This window comes from Artibeus jamaicensis, unplaced genomic scaffold, assembly GCF_021234435.1.
Source record: "Artibeus jamaicensis isolate MK-2021 breed Jamaican fruit bat unplaced genomic scaffold, CSHL_Jam_final scaffold_3307, whole genome shotgun sequence".
NCBI classification, from domain to species: domain Eukaryota; kingdom Metazoa; phylum Chordata; class Mammalia; order Chiroptera; family Phyllostomidae; genus Artibeus; species Artibeus jamaicensis.
In genome coordinates this window covers 1,944,415-1,963,443 of record NW_026522040.1, presented here as the reverse complement: position 1 = coordinate 1,963,443, position 19,029 = coordinate 1,944,415, and the positions used below count along the sequence as shown (strand labels likewise).

Here is a 19,029-nt window from a genome sequence, read left to right as displayed (position 1 = left end):
CCTGGAGGGGCTGGCAGGGCCACCTGCCTCTTTGGGGAGGAAGAAACCTGTTCTTCCAGCCAAGAGTCCCATCTCCATCCCCTGCCCCACCCCCCCAGGCCTCTTTCTCCCAAGGTGTCAAAAATAGTACCAAGAACATGTGGACTGGGTGTTTCTGCAGGGACATCGGGCTGCACTGGTTTATACTGGAGATGCAAGGCTGGAGCCCAGCGGAAGGTGCAGTTCGAGGCCTGGCCTCGTCCAAGCATGCTTGTCATGGTCTTCATTTAATACTTATCTGGCCGCCGAGGTGGACAGGCCAATGGAGGTGCTCAGGAGGGTGTGGTCCCCACCTGTGCATGCACGCAGCACATCCTGGGGTGGGGGTGGGTGGAGAGGACTTGGGGACACGTCAGGAGAGACAGCCTCACATCCTGGTTTCCGGGGCTCCCCTGGGACGCTCTCCTGAGGGATCCTGGGAGCAGAGTGTGAGCTCGCTCTTTCCCACCCCTTCTTTCCCACCGCCTTCCAGTCTGGGCCAGAAGGGGAGACACCGGGTCCAGGAGGGAGCGAGCGACTGGGTGCCAATCCCACAAGGGAAGCCGTAGATCTCCAAGACTTTCGTCACCTCCGAAGACTCCTGGATTTGATTCCACGCCACGAGGCCTCTCTCCTCCTGACTCCCTGAGAGCAGACAGTGAGCAGTCAGGACTGGGCCCGGATAGAGTGGACCATGGAGAGCTGGAGGGGGCCTCTAGCTCCCCCGCAGGCAGTTATGAGGTCTCAGCGCCCTCCACCTGCGGACAGAGGCAGCCACCAGCCTGTCTCAGGAATGGAGGCTCAGTTCAGCCTGGCTCAGCTCCCCAGGCACTGCCTGAGCTCCCACTGGGTGGCTGACCGTGGCACAGAGCTCCCGTACCACCTCCTGTGAACCACCGTCCTTTCATCCAGGGGCTGGTCTTTCCACATTTTAATGTTTCTGGGATGCAGACACATTTTACACTTGGAAGAGAAGATAATGTGGAAAAATAGAATACCCCCCAGCAGGTGCTATCATAAAGGTCCTTTCAGGAGGCTGTGGGAGGGTCAAGAAGGGCGCATTGAAAGCCATTGGTGAAGGTAGCTCTGAGCTCTCCACTTTCCACCTCCTCAGCACTTACAGACTCCATCTGCTCATCCTCACACTGATTACCCTGTATTGTAACTGTCTTTCTCTCCTCTCTCTCTCCCATTAGCCTGTGGGTTTCTGAAAGGCAGGGGGTATGTCTTTCTGCATTTTGTATTTTCAGCAGAAAATACAAAAAATACCCCTACCTCGGGGGTATTGTGGGTTGAGTTCCAGGCCACTGGATAAAATGAGTATCCTAATCAAATGAGTCACAATCTTTTTGCTGGTGGAGTTTATAAAATAACAAACAAACAAACCATAATATCTGTGAAGCATGATACAATGAAGTGCAATAAAACAGGGTATGCCTGTATACAGCACCTGAAACACAAAGGGCTCAAGAAGTTTTTGTCAAAAATATGAATGAAGGAAGGAATCAATGAATGGCTGGATGGCTGGATGAATGAATGAATACCCATGTTCTCTTTCTCACCAACTAGACTCCCCAAGAGTACTGGGGCTATGCCTTTTTCTTTTTGCTTCTGGTGTATTTCCCACCCTAGGGCCCTGTTATAGGTTGAATTGTGTCCCCCCCAAAAAACTACACGTTGAAACCCTAGGCCCTGCACATTAAAATGTGACTGTATTTGGAGATAGGACCAGTGAAGAGATGACTACGTAAAAGATGAGGGCTTTCGGGCAGGCCTAATCTGCTCTGATGTGTGTCTATAAGAGGAGACTAGGACACATGGAGACACCAGGGAGGCACACCCAGAGGGGAGGGCAGGTGTGGACGCCATGAGAGAGCAGCCGTCTGCAAGCTTAGGGGAGAGGCCTCAGGAGAAACCAGCCCTGCCAACACTGTGACCTCAGATTCCCAGCCTCCGGACCGAGAGAAAATCTATTGGGTTGTTTAAGCCCCAGACTGCAGTATTTTGTGATGGCAGCCCTTGAAAACTAATACAGACCTACACACACAACCAGAGCCAGGGCCCACTCCGACTGTGGTTGGCCTGACCTGCTGTAATCAGGGCTGGAGACGCAAGGGGAGTGACCCATATGCTGACTGCCTACCCCAACCGCCAGCTTACAGAGTGAAGGTGAGCCCTACCAGGGATGGTGTTGTCCAGGAGAAAGCCAAGAAATCCACCAACGAACATGCCCGTGGTCAGCAGCACCTGGATGACCTGGTCCAGCTGGAGAATTCCTGGCGTGGAGACAAAAGTGACAAGGATGCCCAGGGATGAAGGGCCCCGTGGGCGCTGCCCCCGGAGTGGTCCCAGTCCAGAGGACGGAGAATCACCTGTCTGCACCTTCTCAGGGTTCTTGTTCACCCAGTTGGGAATGGTGAGCCCACAGAAGATGGAGAAGCCGAAGACAAACAGGTTCCTGGACGAGTTCATGTCCACGTACTGCGGGAGAGAGGCCCCCAGGGCAGCCCAGAGCCTCAGCACCTTTGCTGCACACCAACCTCACACCCCTCCAGGTGTCCCTTCCCTCCCACTGCCACCAGAGGTTTGGGGGGAGGGGGCTGAACCTAGAGCAACCCACATTCTCAGCAGGCAAGCCAAGTCCTAATTCCCACTTGACTCTGGGAGCTGAGTGGTTCCGATAATCCAGTTCAAACTGATACAATGTCCAGTTTTGGATGCTTCCAGCTATGTCTTTTTTCCATGGTGGAGGTGGGGAGGAGAGGAGCAGTGTGGTTATGGGGACCAGGGAGCCCCTGCTCCTCCCCTTCCCCGGCCCTGTCCCATTCACCTCGATCCCCAGGAAAGGCTGCTGTTGTCCCAGGGGCGCCTCACTCACCTGCAGATTGGAAATCCCCACGGCAGAGATGATCCCGAACATCACCAGGAACATGCCTCCGATCACGGGGGATGGGATGGTGGCAAATGCAGCCCCGACCTTCCCAAACAAGCCCATCAGGAGCAACACACAGCCAGCGGCGACGATCACCACCCTGCTCCCCACCTGCAGCACTCGGGGACATCAAGACAAGCAGCTCAGCACCAGCCAGGCCACATGCCTCAAAGGCCTCTGCGCTGCTCTCGGGCACCTCCATCAATGTTCAGGACAGACTCACAAGAGCAGCACCTCCTGACCCAGAAGTGACCCCGCCCCCTCTGCTTCCGCATGGTGCGTTGGGGATAGGATGAGGGTGTGGCCAGGTGGCAGCTGGATTATTCAGGTTCAGAGGACCGACCCCCAAACCTTGGAAAGTAAAACATTTCCTCAGGGCTTCAAAGCCACTGAGGTCTGCACTCGCCAGGCTAGACTTTCTGCCTGTGGAGTGGCCACCACCAAGAAGCGTGGTATGGGGAGCAAAATGATGGCCCCTAGCAGAGGTCATGTCCTAACCCCCAAACCTGTGCCTGTGTTACCTTGCATGGCCAAAGGGACTTCACAGAGGTGATGAAGGTGAGCATTTTGAGATGGAAAGGGTATCCTGAGACAGCCAGGCAGGCCCGATGTAATTACACGAATCGGTATTAAGTAGAGAACCTTTCCTGGCTGTGGTCAGGGACATGTGACTATGGAAGGGAGGCCAGAGAGATGCAACGTTCCTGGTTTGGAAGATGGAGGATGGCGAGGGTGGACAGCCAAGGAACGAGGAAAGCCTCTAGATCAGTGGTCCCCAACATTTTTGGCACCAGGAACCAGTTTTTCCACCTCCGGGGCCGAGGAGCCAGGCACAGGAGGAGGAGCTCAGGCAGGGGCGGGGCCCAGGAGGCGGAGCTCAGGCTGGGGTGGGGGAGGAGTCAGGAGGTGGAGCTCAGACACGCTCCCCGCAGGGACCCCTCACCCGCAGCAGCCCAGTTCCTAGCAGGGCTCGGACAGGTACCCGCCCATGGCCCCAGGGGTTGGGGGCGTGGAAAATGCAAGTACATGGATTCTTCTCTGGAGCCTCCAGGGAGGAACACAGCCCTGCCAATGTTAGCCTCCGGAGATCCACGTCAGACTTCTGACCTCCGCATTAGTAAAATAATAAGTTTGGGTTGTTTGAAGCCAGTAAGTTTGCGCTAATTTGTTACAGCAGAAATAGGGGACTAATACACTCAGTGGCAGATTGGGGTACTCCACCTGCCCCCAGGAGCCACCTACCTTGGTGATTCCCAGTGCCCCAACATTCTCGCTGTAGGAGGTGGTGCCGTTGCCCGTCCCCCAGGCCCCTGCCAGGAGGCAGCCCAGGCCCTCAATGCCAATGCCGCGGTTGACGGCGTGCTTTGGAGGGGGTGGGGCTCCCACCAGCCGGGCACAGGCATAATAATCGCCCACAGACTCCACCATCGAGGAGATCACCCCAGCGATGATCCCAAAGACCCCAGCCAGGCTGATGGTGGGGAGGCCCCACTGTCCTGAAAATACAATGCAGACGATATTCACCCAGAAGATAACAGGCTGCTGAACCCTGTTAACGGCTTTGCCGGAGGGGTCTCTGGAAGGCTTTAAGACTAGGCGGTGCGCGTCTTCAACCCCACAACTGTCCTGAGGATTTGCCTGACTCCTGCTCCACCATTGCTCCCTCAGGGAGGGTCAGACGCCCTGACCTTGAGGCCACTGTGCGCAAAAAGAACCAGCCATGGAGCATCTTCCCAGAAAGACCTTGAAGCCTTTGGGAGATGAGAGTGTTACTCAGGGAGCCCCAGCCCCACAGTCCGTAGGCCAGGGCAGCCCTCCCTGGACCCTGGTAATCTACACACCCTGAGCCGAGAACTGCAGGGAAAGGAGACCAGGAGTGGCCTAGGGGATGGCCTTGAACTTGTCTCCCCAGAACTGTTTTCATTCAGTCCTAGTAGATCCCTGGTATGGGATCTACTGAATCCGGGAGGAGACTCCAGCTAGCAGGTGGGGACCTTGCTGTCCTCTCCCTGCTCCCAGGCCCAGGGGCTCTGAGCCAGGCGAGGAGAGGGGATGAGAGACGTCGGCCAGCTCAGAGGCAGCCTCTTGTCTCGCTGTGAAATAATAAATACAGGTTGTTGGAAGTCACTAAATGTGTGCTAACTTGCCACAGCAGAAATGGGATTCTAAAAAGACTCTTGGGCATGGACAACAGTGTGGTGATTGTGGGGGCTGGGGGTGTAAGGGGACTACATGGTAATGAAAAAAGAACAATAAAAAATTTTTTAAAGAGGACTAGGAGAGTATAACGTTGAGTGACAGGTGTAGGTGCCTGGCCTGCTTTGAGCCACCGTCAGCAGCCTTACCCAGTGGCCCAGCATTCTCGCTGCCATTCCCTGTCCCCACAGGAGTCTTGGGACAACCCAGGGGTCTCCTTCTTCTCTCTGGGGTCTGTGCCTCACTGTCAGATTCCTTGGAGGAAAGCCTGCCTCCCCCCACCCCATTCAATGCTCCAGCCCGTACCCTGGGTCCCAGGCCAGGAGGGTCCCCATCTTCTCATTACCTGGGTAAGGGAAGCGAAACCAAGGGGCCTGGCTCAGCACGTGGCTTTTGGTGTCGGTGCGGGCCAGGTACCCATAGGCCGTGGGGGCCGAGGGGAGGGCGTTGGTCACCGTGAGCACGAAGCAGAGGAGCCAGGAAATGCAGAGCGCCAGCAGTACCTGCGGGAGGAAGCCGCCTTCACCAGGGCGCCTGCCCCTCCCCCTGCCAGCCCCTCCCCCTGCCAGGCCCTCCCCCTGACCGCCCCTCCCCCTGACAGCCCCTCCCCCTGACAGCCTCTCCCCCTGCCAGCCCCTCCGGGACCATGGGAATCTAGTGTGTGGTGGATAATTAGCACATTAAAGGAACGCAGAAAATAAATGGTGGGGAGCCCTTGCATCAGATAGAGGCAGAATGTCTGGTGAAGGGGACACGTATGACATAGTCTGTCTCCCTTTGTACTGTTGGCCGGTCACATGACCTTGGATCAAATTCTCTAAGCCTCAGTTTCCTCGTCTGTACAATGGAATTACAGTCAGTGCTCTGTAGAGCCTGAAGCAGGATTTCACAGAGCGGGGCCCTCCAAAATATGATTTTTAATCTCTGGTGGTGAAACCCTGGAAATCTGTATTTTTAGCAGCACCCCCAGGTGAAGCGTATACACACTGAATTTCAGAGCAGGGGTGTGAGGGAGCGATGCAATCACTATGTGGAAGTGTATTCTTACAGCAAGAAATGGAGTTTCCGGTTCAATTGAACCTGAAAATATATGTGTGGTTGACAGCTACCCATCCTCGGCAGCGTGGTGCAAACGCAACAGAGAAGGCTCTGAAGAGAGAGACGCCATCCTCACCACAGGGCACTTGAATTGCCCATGAGCCACTGAGAAAGAACGTGACCTAAGCATCTTGACCCCTAGTTTTATATAATTAGCAGTGAGCCCGGCAGCCTCCTTAGTATCTCGATAGGAGAATGGCCCAGGGAATGTGAGAAGGCTACCCCACCTGGTGCCCAGGGTGGCGACCTAGGGCAAGTGCTCTGCTCCTGGGAGAGAAGCAGGGAAGAAACACTGGGGTGGCATCACCCCGATGGTGAGGGAGCGTTCCTGCAGACGGCGCAAGGGAGCGGGGGAGGGGAACTAAGGAAGGTCATGCAGCTGCAGCGCAGGCCACCGGGAGAGGAGAGCTTTTGATTTGCGGGTCATCCGGGAGTGCAGGAGGCCCCTCACTCTCCCGGTGAGTCAACTAAGAATGGAAGGGGGTGGGAGTGCTTCTTACAGGGAAGACCTGAAACAGCTGGAACTTAGAGATGTGACACCCCTTCTGCCGTCCGTAAATGGGCACGGGCACCGCGGTGTTTTTCAGGTACTGAGAAAACAGCGTGATGAGGAAGATGGTCCTGAAACAGAAGCCACACCCGACCTGGTGAGTTGGGGACCGTCCTGAGCGAGGGCGCAGGACGCTGAGCCACCCCAGCGGCAGGGTCCCCTTCTAGGCCCTGCTCTGCAGCGCAGGCAGCGTCCTGCTGTCTCTGAAAAGGAGGGGACATTCCCTTTCAGAAGCTGCTGGTGGCTGAAGAGGAACAGTGGGAAGGGGGGCTGGTGTTCTTTGGGGGTGGCAGCTGAATGGGTACAGCGGTTACAGCCAGCGAGACCAGGGCCTGAGACCGTCCCCTCTCCCAGGTCATTCTACAGGTACTGGTGGTCAGACCACAGTGGACGGAGTGAATGACAGCATCCGGTGTCATCCTCAAGTCCCTTCAAAGCTCTGTTGAAATGTTTACAGCCTCTTTTTCCAGGAAGCCCTCCCGATGCCCCCAGCTGGCTGTCACCACCCCTGCCCCTGAGCACGCCTGACTTTCTAACTCTTGTCACTGTCTCCAGGTGTATAAGTCTTCTCTCTACGACACTGTAATGTGCCTGACTTCTGAGGCCACGTCTTCGCACCCTTCCCATGAGCCAGAGGCTTAGAAACATTTGCTCAGTGGAAACCTAGTAGGCAGGGGACCGGCTGTATCAACTGACTGTGAACCCTACAGAGTCGTCTGTCCTGCCTGTGGTTAACTCATTGTCTGCGTGTGCTCACGACATCATAAATAGTGGTGATAATAAATTATAAGCAGTCATTTGAGTACTTTCCAAAGCATCATAATGTTCATGAAAATATCTGTAAACCCCAGAGTTGGCCTCTTATTAGTTTTACTGGGTCACCTTCCACCAAAGGGAACTTGAACGGCACTCCCTCTGCAGAGAGGACTTACAAGGCGGCGATCCCCCAGTGGGCCCCGGCATCATTGCCCGCATAATCGAAGAGAGGCAGGGCCACCAGGGAGATGGTCGGCGCGATGGTCAAGGGGCCGATGAAGCGCATGAGGTAGCCGAGAAGTCCCGAGAAGCCCACGAACATCTGGAAACAGGAAGCGACCATGATGACGCCCTGCAACTGAAGAGAAGCCGTGGCTCAGGCATCTTGAGGCTTGTGGCAGGACCGTGGGCCTCCGCCCAGCCCGGGCCATTCAGAGGCAGCGGGAGGGCCAGGCTGGACCACAAAGGACCCGAGAGAAGGAGAGCTCTGATCTCACTCCTCGCTTTAGTTCCAGACCACCTGTTGGACATTTCCACTTAATACGACCCTTCTCAGGGAGCAGCCCTTAGAAGTATCCACTGCCCAGAGTGATGCCCATGATGATGACTCTTACTTAATACTAGCATCACTTAGTGGTGTACTGAACATGTTTTTGCTTTATTTTTCCCTGTGTTCCTGTGTTCTATTGCAGGGCCTGCCTTTTTTTTTTTTTTTTTTTTTTTTTTTTTTTTTCCTGTAAAGGACCAGAGAGTGAGTATTTCAGACTGTGTGGGCAGTATGGGCTCCGCCACAGCTTTTCGAGACAGTGAGGGGACCCACGAGCCACACTCTGCTCCAGTAAAACTTCACGTATAGGCTCCGAAATGGGGGTCTCACGTAATTTTGACACGTGACGATCTATTACTCTTCATTTGATTTTTTCCAACCATTTAAAATATAAAACCATTTTTGGCTTATGGGCTGTACAGGAAGAGGCAACAGGCCAGATGTGGCTCGTTTGGCTGTGGTTCCCCGACCTCTGACCCACTGGACTGACTTGGTTTCCTTTATTGCTCCTTTTTTTAGTTTACTAGTCTGGATGCTCTAATTCCACTTTATTTCTGATAACTTTCCTTGCTTTGAAGTCTGCTCTTTCTAAAAGTCACATAGTGACTTCTGATTCCTTTTGATTAGTATTAACATGGTATATATTTTCTCCATCTATTTACATTTAATTTTCATGTGGCTTTATATTCAAAGTGGGTTTCTTGTAGACAACATAGAACTGGGTCTTTTTTTTTTTAATCCACTCTGGCAATCTCTGCCTTCTTCTTCTTCTTCTTCTTCTTCTTTTTTTTAAAGATTTTTATCCATTTAGAGAGGGGAAGGGAGGGAGAAAGAAAGGGAGAGAAACATCAATGTGTGGTTGCCTCTCACACACCCCCTACTGGGAACCTGGCCCACAACCTGGCATGTGCCCTGACCAGGAATTGAACTGGCGACCCTGTGGTTCACAGCTGGTGCTTAATCCACTGAGCCACACCAGCCAAGGCCAATCTGTCTTTTAATTGGTGCATTGAGACCAGTGATGTTCAAAGTGGTCACTGATGTGGTTGAATTAGTACCTACCCGATTATTCGTCGCTGTTTTCTAATTGTTGCCTTTATTCTTTATTCCTATTTTTGTCTTCCACTCTTTTTCTGCCTTTTGTGGTTTTCATTGAGCCTCTTATGTGATTCCACTTTACCTCCTTTCTCAGCATGTTCTCTTCTTTTTAAACAATTTTTAGTGGTTGTCCTAGGGTGTGCGATAACACTTGTAGCCAAGCCAAGTTGTTTCAAAGAACATGGCACCGCTTCACGAGGGGCACTGTGAGTACCTTCCAATAACACAATAACCCTCCCTCATCCCGCCCATGCATTGCGGTCATTTAGTTCATTCAGCTCACAGACGGGTATAAATAGAAATTGCCGTGACGCTGGGAGGTGAAGTCAAAACCCGTCTAATATGTTAGAGACTCAACTTGCCATCTCTTCTCACAGTTTTCTACTTTTTCTGCTGCCACCAATTCCTCAAAATAGAACCGTGGCTCCGTTTTACCTGCCCATTACCTCTCATATCCAGGTGGGTAAGGGCATCCCTACCGCTCCTATATTCATATCATTTTTATCTGTGGCCGGTATGGTAACACACTGGTGAGCTGCTGACCGTCAGCAGTTTCAAGACTTGAGAGGTGTGTGGACAACTCAGTGGAACGTGGAGAATCTACCTTAAATTCCAGTAAGCTGGCTCAGCAAGTAAATTCAATCAATCAATCCGTTAATAAAATGAGATTGAGCCATGGCTGGTGTGGCTCAGTGGATTGAGCACCTGCTTGTGAACCAAAGGGTTGCTGGTTCCATTCCCAGTCAGGGCACACGCCTGGGCTGCAGGCCAGGTCCCCAGTAAGGGGTGTGTGAGAGGCAACCACACATTGATGTTTCACTCCCTCTTTTTCTCTCTCCCTTCCTCTGTCTCTAAAAGTAAATAAATAAAATAAAATAAAATAGTAAAAAATAAAATAAAAAATAGAATGAGGTTGAGACTTGTAAAAACCTTCTGTTGTTTGTAGCACTGGTGAAAAGCAGTGGACCAGCAGATGGCGCTAAAGCACCAGAGAGGTCGGACTCCGGGTTGGGGCTCAAGGTGAGGAACAATTGGAGGCGAAGTGGAAAAAAATGAGTCTCCTGCCTTAGACCCCCCCGCAAGAGGAAACCCTGTCCTGGGCCTGTGTTTCAGAGCAGGGGTGGCAAACTTGGTCTGTGAAAGGCAGGATAGTAAATACTTCAGGTTTTGTCAGCCATATGAGGTTTCTGTTACATATTCTTTTTTTTTAAAACAGCCTTATAAAATATAAAAGCCATTCTTAGTTTGTGGGTAGTTAAAAAAATTTTTTAATGCAAACATATAGACCACAAGCTGGATTTGGTTCAAGAGCCATAGTTTGCTGACTCTGGCTTTAGAGGACTCTGTATATCACACCCCCTGAAATCAATAGTAAGTGTTGGAGAAGACATGGGCATTGCTCAGCACAGGGACAGCATGACTTGTGTCCCTAAACGTCCTCTCTCATCACTAATACTGCTCAAGTCCCGGGGGAACTGCTTGCCATAACTCTTGCTCACTGTCCTCAAAACACAGGTAAGGGCTTCTGAGCCTGGCGGAGGTTTGTGCTGCTGCGGTGTCGGAAACACACACACTTCATTTGTGGCTGGGATCGTAACATACAAGTGATCTGCTGACCAGGGAGTCTTTGAGCAGCCCAAGTTATTAGGTAGGAGAAGAGACAAATTAACTCGCCAGATCTTTCTTCTTGGCTAGTATGAAGGCAAGAGATGTGTGCAAAAGGAATTACAGTCCCCGAGAGGTCTGGAAAGGGAAACCCTGCCCCTGGCATGTGGCAGGGTGGGGTGAGCAAATCCTGCTTCTTCTTCTTTGCTTAGTTTTAATTTGAATGTATCAAATGCTAGTATAGGCTCAGTAGGGGCAGCAGAAACAAACAACAGCAAAACACAAACACAAAACAAACAAACAAACAAAGCCTCCCCAAACCTCGTGTGGTCTGCGGTTTATTCTATTGATCAGGCGGTAAGGCCAGGCTTCACTGAAGAAGAGCATCCCGATTTGGAAAATCACACGGCAACGCACAGCCTTCTGAGACTGGGCAATCAACCAGGCAAAAACCCAGCGCCCACCAGCTTGACAAGTGCCCTTTGTAGGGCTATCTTGGTCTGGAAGCACCTGGAACTGTTCTTTAGAGATCAGAGAGCCCTGTCAACCCAGGGCCCACCCTGAGATTTTAAAAAGGAAGCCCGAGGACTCAACTGGATCACTGAAGGGCACCACATCCGGGTAATCAGAGCACAGGCGCCTGCAAAAGGGCCGTTTTTCCAAGGGAAGAAGAACGGCAGGAGGTTCTAGTTGAAATTCACTAGCTGTAGGGCTCAGGCCTGCTGGCCATGTCCTTACAAGCACTGCACCCGCCGAGGTAGCAGGAGGGCCGGTGGTGAGGCCCCACACTGCAGGAGGACCAGACCCGTTCAAAGCCAGGTGCGTCAGCCCTGTCATGGGGCTGTCTGTCGTGTGGCAGTGGCCTGGAGCAGCTGCTCAACCACCCTCCCTTTAGAAGGTCATTACTCACGGGTCTGCCACTGGGCACTGTTTGGAATTAGACTGCTAGCAGCGAATGGCACCAAAAACTCTAGCCTCAGAGATCCCATATCATGAGTGATGTCAGAAAGACATTCGAATAAGGAAGAAGATGGTCATTGGCTGATTCAAGGGAAATAGTTATAGGCAGGAAAAGAAAAGGCGGTTGTACAGGAAGGATGCATAGGGTCCCCCCTTTCCTGGGGCAGGCGCTACAACACAAGCTAATCAAACTGCAGCAACAGAGACTCGGGTCCCACCATGTGGGTCTTTGAATTCAGAAAGCCCTGGGTGGAACTTTCCTACAGATGCTACGGAGAAATTGTGAGCCTGGAAGGACATGACCTGTAAACAGAAGGGCCTTGTGGGAGAAGTAAGGCAAGTCTGAATGCAGCCAGGGGACCACGCTACCTGGGATGCAGCGGACAGCGCGCACAAACCCATTCAGAATTGTTTCTGTGTGATCACACAGGTTCTCGGGCTGTGGCCAGCAGACCAGCAGTGTGATCTGGCAAGTGGACCGTGGAGAGCGCTATCGAAATTTCACGTTTTCTGGGACAGGATTTTTCAGTCGCATCTCAAATACCGGTGGCTCGTGTTGATGCCTCTCTGTTTCAAAAGAGGAGGGAAGTGTGACTTTCAATGCAGTCACTGAGGCCCAAGAGATGACACCTTGGGCCACAAGGCATACATACACAGGGTCACAAACAACAGAACCCCATATCCATCTGAAGTCACCGACGTTGTCAAAGCCAGGGCACATGCGCCCTTGGTGGGCGAATGTGAGGGTCAAGGGCCCATCATGGAGCCCGCAGGCTGCCTGTGCTGGATATTTCACAGAGCATGGGGAGCGTTGAATATTTTAAAAGCTGGTATTTACAGTGTTTCTGGTTGGAGCCTTGCCCATTCTGCAAGTGAAGCCCTGATCCAGATTGCTATCATAGCAAGACTGGAAGCACAGACGGCCCACACACGTAAGTATCAACTTATAAAACTCAAGGGCCACTTGCCACAGCACAGACAGGGCAGGAGTGAACCAAGAAACAGAATAGCAAGTGATCTTTTCACATTTCACATCATTTGCTAAAGGCAGTGAAATTATGGAAAAATTAGAATGGGTGTCTGGAACCACAAATGTGGGTGATGAGGGCACAAGGGGCTGGCTTTCCTGGGGAGGAGGGGGCAAGGTCAAGCTAAATGGGAGGGACAGGGAAGCAAGTCACCTGGGGAGCCGTCAATAAAGGACAGGCTGAGAAATGAGAGGGATATAGAAACACTCTTTTCCCAGGGGCAGGGATTTACTTGTGTTCCTTGAGACAGGAAAAATAGAAATGAACTGAACTGGACTTACTGGAATTCTGGTGCTACTTATGGGCTAGACTGAAAAGTGTGGTGGTTGCAGGATGGGTGTACCCTACCCGGTGGAGAGGATCCAGTGACAGTATATTTATTAAGTCATTTGAAAGCACCTTGGCGAAGGTCACACAGCAGGGCTCCGCGGTGTCCCTTTTGCTGCTCACTACCTGAAGGACAGTGGAGAAGGACTCAGAACCCTGACTTTTAACAGGAGCCAGGGAACGGGCCGAGAAAGGAGCCCCGAGGGGGGAACGGAAGAAGCCACCTGACAAATTACTTTACTAAATGATGCTACTTGTTCCCTTTATGCTAAAAATAAGTTGAGTTCTAGCCAGTGTGGCTCAGTTGGTTGGAGTGCTGTCCTGTAAACCAAAAGGCTGTGGGTTCAGTTCTTGGTCAGGACACATGCCTGCGTTGTAGATTCGGTCCCCAGTTGGGGCACGTGTGGGAAGCAACTAATCCATGTTTCTCTCTTGAATCTCTGTTTCTCTCCCTCCCTCCCTTCCCCTCTGCCTAAAATCGATCAGCATGTCCTCAGGGGAAGATTACAAAATATTAACAGATAAAATAAGTTGAAAACAATAGGATTATTATTTCTCAGCAATATTTCTAGATATGTCTTCAGCCTGAGATGAAGGATGGTGGCGTCAGGGTTGTTCTACTGAAACTGAAAGTCATCTCGTGCAGCTGGACCCCGAGTTGCTGGAAGGACAAGGAGGAGCGAACACTGTGAGTGTTGCTGGCACATCAGGGCACATTCACACCTGATTCAGATGGGTCACGGACTAATCGAGTTCATAGGGGAGAGAAAGTAAAACTAAAGCAATATTCTCAATTGGATCACTGGCTTGGAATGGGCAAGGAATGGGCAAGGTTCCAACCAGAAACACTGTGGATACCAGTTTTTAAAATATTCAACGCTCCCCATGCTCTGTGAAATACCCAGCACAGGCAGCCTGCGGGCTCCATGATGGGCCCTTGACCCTCACATTCACCCACCAAGGGCGCATGTGCCCTGGCTTTGACAACGTCGGTGACTTCAGATGGATATGGTGTCCGTTGTTTGTGAGCCTGTGTGTGCATGCCTTGTGGCCCAAAGTGTCATCTCTTGGGCCTCAGTGACTGCACTGAAAGTCGCACATCCCTCCTCTTTGAAATAGAGGGGCATCAACACGAGCCACCGGTATTTGAGATGTGGCTGAAAAATCCTGTCCCAGAAAACGTGAAATTTCGATAGTGCTCTCCACCGTCCACTTGCCAGATCACACTGCTGGTCTGCTGGCCACAGCCCGAGAACCTGTGTGATCACACAGAAACAATTCTGGGTGCGTTTGTGCGCGCTGTACAGCAGTGGTAGTAGTAGGCACTGAAATTTTTGGTTGATTCTGTTCCTTCTCATTGGTCAAATATAGGGCAAGAATAGGGATCTCGTACCATGTCCCCTCCTCTGACTTCCCCCCTCCTGTATGTTTCACCTACAGGGGATGAGATCATCACTGCAGCCACAAGGCCGTTAGAACCCTGAACATGGACTGGGGTGGGCTGCAGGATAGACCCCCGCTGGACTAGGGCTTGCTAGCTTGGCTCCCAGGGATATCTCGGGAGCAGACTCTGCTCTGAGTCCAGCAATGTTTTTGGCCCAGTTCCGGTGAGCCCGAGGGAGGCAGTGCCAAAGGCAGGTCTGAACACACCCTGTGCTGGAACCCCATCATTGGGTGGTGCTTGGGGAAATCTGGGCCTGCTCCGGAGGAGGTGGCTTGTGGCCTGGCTCCAGGCCTAGGTTGTTAAGGCCGACGGGGAGGGCGGTTGTTGGGCTTCCTAGAGATCTCAAGTGACCTGTACTCTCTCTTATAGGGCCCCACCCACAAGCCACCCTTGCCCCTTCAACCCCCATATCAGGGAGGATTGTAAAGTCTGCTTTCCCTTGGAAAGTGGCTCAACTGTCTGGAGAAAATCCTGAGTGTGCTGACTTCCTTATCTGCTGATTAGATAATCTGGAGCAAGGCAAACTTCAGAGTCTATGGTGGGGGGGAGCCAACCCCCCCCCAAAACAAATGGAATTATCTTCTGGAGGGAGGGCCCTTTGGAGGACAGGCTTCCCCTGCAAGGAACCCATCTCCGTTAGTGCACCAGCTGGCATCGTTGTGAGAGGCTGCCTTCAGCTTCAGCGAGTTTTTTTTTTTTTTGAAGGTTCTTCCAACCTGTTTGCCCATTTCATGATGGGTGATTTACAACCACGCTGTGCTGAGTTTTCAGCAGTTTTTGACCACAAATGGCATGACCCCCATGCCCCACCCTCCCTATTCACCCAATCTCTACCCAAGCGACTTGTTTCCCTGGATGAAAAAAGTCCACAAAGGGATACGTTTTGCTGACGTCAGAGAAGTGGAACCAAAAAAATGGCAGAAGCACTAAAAGGCATCCACATCGACGAGTTCAAAAACTGTTTTGAGCAGGGGAAAAAAAAGTCTCCATAGGCGTATCTTATCAAATGGAGAGTACTTTGAAGGTGACTGAAGTTTAAACATGTAAGAATAAATTCACTGTTTTTTATCAATAAATTCCAGGGTTTTGAGTCCCCTCTCATATATTAAGGCCACCAGTTCCTTGCCCCTGATGATGCAACTGGATTAAGGGTCAGGTTTCACAGCAGGTAAGCAAAGGGGCCCAGTGTCCCAAGTGGGCAGACTAAGCAGACAGCGCCCGCTACCAGAGTGGTACTGAGCCAGGGTGGTACTGAGCCAGGATGGTACTGAGCCAGGGTGGTACTGAGCCAGGGTGGTACTGAGCCAGGATGGTACTGAGCCAAGCCTAGTCCTGTACTTCTGTTTCTTCTTAATCAAAGCCCGCTGTGGGTACAGGCAACATTGAACTTGTGCATCTGTGAAAAACTTGTAGCAGGATGTCTGGAAAACTCATTGCGGTAACAATCTGCTCCTATTATCATCTCCACCATCACCATCATTGTCATCATCACCATTATCATCATCTTCATCAACACTGTGACATGTCTCTTTGTCTCTTTGCAGTCCCAGCACTTAGCACCACACTTGGCATCAACAATGACACTTGATGACTTCATTTAAAACCTCTCTGCCCCCTGGGGCTGGCAAGGAACATGCCCATACTCTTCCTCCTTAAAATACAGGAGTGTTTCCAAGCAAACCTAACATTCCCTCCCTCTTTTCCACCCTGGCAGCCCCGATCTGTCTCTTGCTCATCACCTTGCACAATAACTCCCTGAAACTCCCCCTTTTTATTTACTTATTGAAGTACTTGTGCCTTGACCTCCCACCCAGTCCTGCATATCAACGCACTGTTTTATCTGCAGCAGTGTCTTAACGCCCAGGGTCCTGCCCAGAGAGGAGCTGAACAGTGAATGTCAAACAGGTGAATCAACACAGCAGCCCCCATCCCCCATGTTGAGTAGCCCTCCACTCCACACATGCACTCACCCCCCCTCGTATCCGTTACCTCTCGGATCCTCTTCTGCCATTCCTCCGTGAATTCCGGAGAGCTGGTGTTCACTTGGCTGGCGTTGAGTGTCCACTCGGGACACTTCCAGGCGGGAAGAGACAGCATGGCCAGGGAGGGTGCCAGAAAAGCAAATGTCCCTCCCTGGAGAATGGGCAGCCTAGAGGAGAGGAAGACTACAGTTACCCACACAGGGCTTCAGCACTGGTCTGTCACCAGCCTCAACTAGGGGCCTCTTAGTCCGGAGTCCTGGCTGGGCTTAGAGGCAGCCTGCCGTTCTCAGTACACACGGAGTTCCTGCCAAGCCTCCACCCAGACCCTTGAGCCCTGCCAACCTTTGGACAGGTAGGAGAGGTGGGCAGGTGAGAGGCCAGCAGACCTAACCCCCGTCTGGGAGATGCAAGCCCAGGAGCAGACAGGCCCTGGGGAATAACTCGGAGACAGCACAGAGCTCAGGGAACTCGCTTCGTGGGGGCCGCGCTCTGCCCATCCCAGTGGACCTTCCCCAGGCCTGGAAACTAAGGCACACAAGGGGGACATGCTCTGACCAGCAGGCGAGGGCACACAGCCTGACACCTGGGTTGCCAGATTCCTGAGCATCTCCAGAAATGAACCTCAGTTCCAGGCCTCCACCTGCAGGCTCCTTTTTATCACATGGACAGAACGGGTTTGAGGTCAGTTAGCAGGGTGTACCCCCCACCCCCGCACCCACCCTCCTCCTCCCCCTGGTCAGCGCATCGCTCTGGCTTCCCTGAGATCATCCAGCTGCTCTCAGGGACCTGTCTTCCCTCTGAGGTGCACACGCCTGATAAGTCCCCCTCCAGCGAGCCCCTCTTACTGTGGAGGCACACCTAGTCTGCCCGCTGTGGACCTTCCAACGTGGGGGCGGGGAGGGGACCGAGGGACCTGGGTACCTTCATTGCGTTGGACACCGTGGCACACACCGAGTTCAGAGGGGCGTTTTGAACTCGGGATTTCCTGGAGACCTCTGAAAGAGCTATTCTGGAGGATGACTGAACACATTTTGTGAATGGAGGATACCAAGTTTGTGAAAGAGTGGCTCCTGTCTCAGTGGCCCCTGTAGCCCTGCTGAGCGATGGAATCAGCGGGGCCTGGTTCCAGCGAGGCAGTGGGTGGTGCAGGAGGCCCAGGCACAGGGAGGGCAGAAAGTGCAGGGTGGTCCCCACCCCCCAGCCACAGGCGTTGAGGACAACTGACCTAGATTTGCAAATCTAGACCCACAGGTCTCCAAAGGGGGATGGACTACACCGCACACGCAAAGCAGGAGCATGTGGGTGGTGGGAAGGAAGGTGAGAATAACGTGTTTTAACTTAAAAACGATGAGTCTAAGTCTCCTGGCAGAACAGAAAACACGCTGTACTCATCACCAAATCCCTTTCAAGTTTTAAAATATATAAATCTCTGTATGTGGGTATAACCAAAGAGTACATAATAAGAGAACTGTGGCGGGGCTATAACTCCATTCATTCAACAAATGTTTTTGGAGGACCTGCCAGGTGGCAGGCATTAGGTGCCATGGTGTTGGGGACACCAGATGAGTGAGACCGAGATCCCACTTATATTCTCATCATACATTTCTCCATCGGCCCTTGTTCCAGCGAACCAATGCCCTGCAGTGCCTTGCTCTCAGGGGTTGTTTCAAACACCTTGCAGCGCCCCCCCCCCGCCGGCACTGCCAGCCGCTGCCACAGCCATTTCTGATTCCCCGGTTCTGTGTGGGCAGGGAGTGCTTACTTTCCATTTCCATCCTCCGGCGCTGAGCCTGGGGCCACAGAACACCAGCCAACGCTGGATTTTATCATTTTACTTTTTAAAAAGTTTCATAGGCATGTAGTAAAGCTCTAATGAATGTGAATTTGCATTTCCTTAGCCGTGAACTAGGTGGACTCATTCGTGGAATTTTACGTCTGTTTTTCCTTGTGTATAAGCTGCCTACTGCTCACTGTATAGAATTTGGATACTGCCAGAGGTAAGAATTCTTATGCTTATGAGGTTTATTTTCATTTTTAAAAAAGGTTTTTTTTATTGTATGCAAAATTTGTCCCCAATTGAGACATTTTTAAGGGAGTATTTAAAAATTTGCAAGTAGATAAGCACTTTTCTAATTCTATTCATGTATAGTCTTTTGAGATACCTTTACATGTTTAGAACAATGCAATATATGGACTGGCTGCCTTTTCATAATGGCTAAATACCTTTCATGTTCAAGATGAAGTTCTCCATGCATTTGTTTCCGTGTTTTATCACGTCCTGCCTTTAGGTTCACAAAATGTGTCAATAAGTTCTTCACTATGCTGTTCTCAGACCTTCCAATTCTGTTTTCCATTCTTTCCTCTCCATCCCCCCACCCCATTTTGCAGAGAATAGGTCAAAACCAGGCTCGTGGTGAGGGCCCTCACTTGCTTGGCTCCTTCTAACGTCCAAGGAGGGGCCCATGTGCTCACGAGCCACACGCCTTCG

General features: G+C 51.8%; 1 protein-coding gene across 4 annotated transcripts in view; it reads right to left on the bottom strand.

Moving 5' to 3' along the window:
* Nucleotides 1–246: 246 nt before the first annotated feature.
* Nucleotides 247–19,029, bottom strand: part of LOC119064243 (solute carrier family 23 member 1-like) — a 52,592-nt gene continuing 33,809 nt past the window's right edge. For 3 of the 4 annotated variants that reach the window (XM_037165815.2, XM_037165817.2, XM_037165814.2), the window contains 9 exons: nt 16,549–16,708; nt 7,727–7,908; nt 6,745–6,865; nt 5,493–5,649; nt 4,193–4,446; nt 2,897–3,061; nt 2,391–2,499; nt 2,199–2,294; nt 247–663 (listed from right to left, as the gene is read on the bottom strand). In XM_037165815.2, the coding sequence (XP_037021710.2) occupies nt 407–663; nt 2,199–2,294; nt 2,391–2,499; nt 2,897–3,061; nt 4,193–4,446; nt 5,493–5,649; nt 6,745–6,865; nt 7,727–7,908; nt 16,549–16,708 (1,501 nt within the window). In that variant the 3' untranslated portion in view covers nt 247–406. The remainder of the gene's footprint in view (nt 664–2,198; nt 2,295–2,390; nt 2,500–2,896; nt 3,062–4,192; nt 4,447–5,492; nt 5,650–6,744; nt 6,866–7,726; nt 7,909–16,548; nt 16,709–19,029) is intronic. The other variant, XM_037165816.2, reaches the window with a different exon arrangement.